The 4,210-nt window shown below is 51.5% G+C and overlaps 1 protein-coding gene across 1 annotated transcript; it reads left to right on the plus strand.

Annotated features, from left to right (window-relative positions):
* Nucleotides 1-2,670: 2,670 nt before the first annotated feature.
* On the plus strand, nucleotides 2,671-2,930 carry IUM83_13366 (uncharacterized protein; the record flags this gene model as incomplete). Its single annotated transcript, XM_067938039.1, has 2 exons — nucleotides 2,671-2,830; nucleotides 2,890-2,930. 2 exons carry the CDS (start codon nucleotides 2,671-2,673, stop codon nucleotides 2,928-2,930), a joined length of 201 nt encoding a protein of 66 aa, XP_067788328.1.
* Between the last annotated feature and the right edge of the window lie 1,280 nt (nucleotides 2,931-4,210).

The following is a 4,210-nucleotide window of genomic DNA, read 5'->3' on the forward strand; positions in this document are numbered from 1 at the left end:
GCGCTCAGTGGCTCCCTTCCGTCTTCTCTTTCACGAGGTCTCATCCGGGCGGTGAAGAGCCGGAAAGTCATCAAGACTATCCTAAAGAGGTGGTAGTGGTGCCGAAGAAGGGGAATTGACTACCAGCTAGTATGGTGCTCGCTTTGGAGACTGGTACCAAGATGCGTGGTTTCGACGGGTGTGCTGACACAAAAGACGAGATCCAGGCGCGTGTCCTTAACATTCCAGTCGGATTTTGCGTCATTTTCCGTGGAGGTCAGATACACAACGGCATGGCTTATGATCGTTTGAATCTCCGGATTCACTGCTATTTTACGTACCGGGGTCTCGAGTGGGAACCAGACAGTCGCCAACGTTATTCCCCGGTAATTCGATTGTCAATACTCCGGGATCAAGTTGGCGGAATCAAGCACAATTCGATATCACCGACGGCACTGTAAAACCAGCCCGAAGGCTGCCGAAAACCAATTAAAGCGTCGAGCTCCATCGAAGTCTGAGGGGCCATACGTCTGCAACGTTTGCGGTGTTTTGTACGACAACGACAGCTCTTTTAGGATCCATGCTCGACGCGGTCATTCCAAGAAGAAAATGACTTGATCACAGTTAATCCACCAGTGTAAAGCGAAGTCGTGAGGGCTTAGTAGACACTGACCGTTTGACTCAGTTATTGCGATCAGGTCGTGTACACAAGGGTGGCCATGCACTGCGCGAAACACCCCTGAGCAAGTTTCGCGATCTGCCCATCGAAAGACTATCGCACGTGATTCTTCCAATAGGTTGTGGGTTTCCGTTAGTGATCACGCGTGACACAGCTGCGTATTGATTATCTTGTAAAAGATACGGAACGGGCACTGCGTTACTTTCTGGACTAAGATTTGTGGAAGCTGCCCCCGCCTGCCACCATGACCGCAGTGCCATATATACTTTGTACAAGTCGCCTCTCCACCCGCTCAGCCAAATTTGGCACTTCGCATGGGCTCCCTCGACAAACGAGTTGTCACGAAGCCCGAAATGCTGGTGGCGGTCAGTCCATGCACGGACGATCCTTTACCTGTACTTCCACCAGTGTTTGTCGAGATAATCAGAGATCTCGCGATTCGTATTTTATAATTTGGCTTGTTTCTCCTCAAAATCGTCTTCAGTACCGGCATCTACGGTAACATAGAAAGCCTCCAAGAAGGAATCAGTTTGCACTGTATTCTCGAACTTGGCTTGTCCTGGGGCCGGGTCTTCAACAGTAATTTGCCCCAGAAATTAACGCGTCTTACTGATCACATTTTTTTCATAGGACACCCGCAGATCAAGGTTGGCACATTCGGAAAGACAATGTTGTTGGCATTCATAGCGGCTAATTCTCGATCAGTGAGAATTAACCCAGGGATACCCACATACTTCTCTATGAGGAACGTCCGCAGGGTGTCTACTGCCCAGAGATTGTCCTCTTCTCTTTCGCGAGGCAACAAGCACTGCGCTACAGGGAGAACAGTGTTGAAGCCTGTTAACGAAATCACGTTGAGCAGAGGCAAGTTGTGCTTATTCGTCTTGTAGGCGCAATCCATCTCCAAGATCTCTGGATGGCGTCGGAACTGCTTGAGTGTGTCGGGACGTGCAGAGAACAAATACAGAAGATGCTGGGTTTGGGGGTCTGCCTCCCAATGATGCTAGAAAAGGGATGTTTGCTCAGATGCCGAATGTCCTATCTCTGGCACTACCTGAGAATGTCCCCCGCTGACCCAAAAATTACAATAACAAAAAGTCAAGTTAGTTCCAATCTCAACTTGAAGAATATGAAGGGCGCACTGCGGGCAAGGCACATCCCCCGTTTTGGCGTGCATTTTCGCGCTTCCCTAACATACCGGCTGCCAAGCTAGCTCATAACCAAAAAAGCCCCCCACCACTCAACCCCCCCCCCCTCCTCCAACCAGCCGATACCATATACCACGGTCACGCGCCGGACGTCTCCGTCCCTCCCGCGCTGCTGCCGACGCAGAGCTTAACGTCATGCAGATGGCGCCCCCGGAGCCGTCGCCGTACCTGTACGCCACGTCCGCCCCGGAAGCGTCGGCGTTCACGATATGTCGGTGAACGCACCGTGCCGGCGCTGGCGCTGCCGCGACTACGAAGTGAGCGTGCGTGCGGGCAGCTCCTTCGCGAAGTCAAAGTGGCCCTTGACGAAGTGCCTGCGGCTGCTGCTGTTTTGGTGCAGCGACGTACCCGTAGGTGTTGCCCAGCAGTGGCTAGACATTTCAGATGTCACGGCAATTGATTGGTACAATTTTTGCCGTGACATCTGCTTCAAGGAAATGCTGACATGCAACATGCAGGTATGTCTACAGTACTTTGTGATATATTGATCTACTCTAATTGTTTACTGTACTGTTTGTAGATTGGGGGCCCTGGCCACGTCGTCGAAATCGATGAGACTAGCTTGAAAAAAAAGAAGCTAAGTACGGCCGAGGCCTGTAGCATCCAGATAACTGGCTGTTTGGTGGGGTCGACACCAACCTGTGGTTCGGCATCCTTACGGGTGCGGACCGTAAGAAGAAGACATTGTCTCCTATACTGCGCAAACACGTAAAGGCGAACACCACCATCATTAGTGATGCCTTCGCCTCTTACGTGAGGGTGAACGGCAAGCACACTCTTGAAAATAATCGCTACCTACGCGGTATGCAGTACACCCACCGCTGGGTGAATCATGACAAGTTCATCGTGGTCCCCGTGACCGGAGCCCACACGAACAGCATCGAGGGCGCTTGGGAGGCGCGCATCAAGCGTTACCTGAAGCGAATGAGGGGCGTCCGCAAGGAGCTGCTGGTTGGGTACTTGGGTGAGTTCCTTTGGAAGACCTGTTTTTTGCGGGAAAGGTGGCGGTCTGCACGTACTTAGAAGGCCTGGTGATGACCATCCGCAAGCGCTACCAGGTGTAGGTAGTCAGCCGTAACTCAACAATAAAATCTGTTGAGCGAAATTTTTAACATTTTCTTTTTGTCTAAAATTTGCATTACAGTCAGCGGGGGATATTCTTAGGTAGTGAGTGCCCTATCTCTGTAGTATGGCCTTCCTCGCAAATCTCAGGAAATGTCCCTCCTTAGTGTCACCCGTCCTTTACAATTACCGGAATTTGAACGAGCGACGAAAAGCGAAGAAGTTCACCCAGCGGCACTATTACACGGACTTCTCCTGGCCGTTGTCAATCACTGTCTTGCGCTGGCCGCAGTTCGCTACGCGAACTACAATCGCATGCCCCACAAATCTGACATTGTAAGTAGCCGCAATGTACAACCCATGCGAAACGCCCTTGTCACAAGTCAGCTAGCTGAGCACACGAGGCCAATGATGCCGACCGTAGTTGTCCTACATCAGCTCGCTGATCTAGTGCGCACTTCCATATTGGCTGTTTCCTAGTGTAGTCCTGGTTGAAGGCCATATTAAACTTGTGCAGGCCCTCAGCGCAGAAGTCGTCAATCACGTTCTGAGGAACCCGGTTAGTCCTCTCAAGAAGTCCTGCTGCAACCGTCATCGCCTGGAACATGCACGAGTAGTCAACACCTGGTCTGGTTATTCAAGTCCGTCTTACAGGACTCGCGAACATGCCCCATCTCGCTCGCCTTGAAGCGCATTGCGAGCCAACATTCCTGGCGGTACGTCCCTAATGTTGGTCTAGTTACTAGGCCGTCAGTTTCGAAGTGAGGGGGACTGCAGTGGCGGCGCCACGCGTCCTCCTCATCCTCTTACATCCCTCGGCAGGTTGTGTGTAGTGCACACAAGTAAATGCCCTGTACTTTTCCTATTGGCTAATTTAATAATATATTTAGACCCAATTAGAGTGCATCATATCATCCCATCATAACGATATCATAACACCTAACATGATCTCAAGAGGCTCTGTCGAGCGATAGCGTCTACTACTAGGTGTTCCCCTAGTCCCAAGGTACGATGACGTGGTACTCACTCGTAGGCAGGGTAGTCTTCTTGTCGGTTTCTCGACAACCGAGAAGTCATCGATCTGCCGCACATCCCAGCGCAGATTGGGGTCTGGGTCCCAGCAAGGTGCCTCCGGTTCCTCGTCCGAAGAGAACGAGCTGTCGTAAATGTCATCGCCTACCGAGCCAGTACCACTCATGTCCTCGTTGCAGAAATCATCGCTACCGACAAATTCGTCGTCCGGAACCTCTTGAGAAGACGGCAGGGGTGACGTGTAGAGTGA

Source organism: Phytophthora cinnamomi, assembly GCF_018691715.1.
Source record: "Phytophthora cinnamomi strain GKB4 chromosome Unknown Contig54, whole genome shotgun sequence".
NCBI classification, from domain to species: domain Eukaryota; phylum Oomycota; class Peronosporomycetes; order Peronosporales; family Peronosporaceae; genus Phytophthora; species Phytophthora cinnamomi.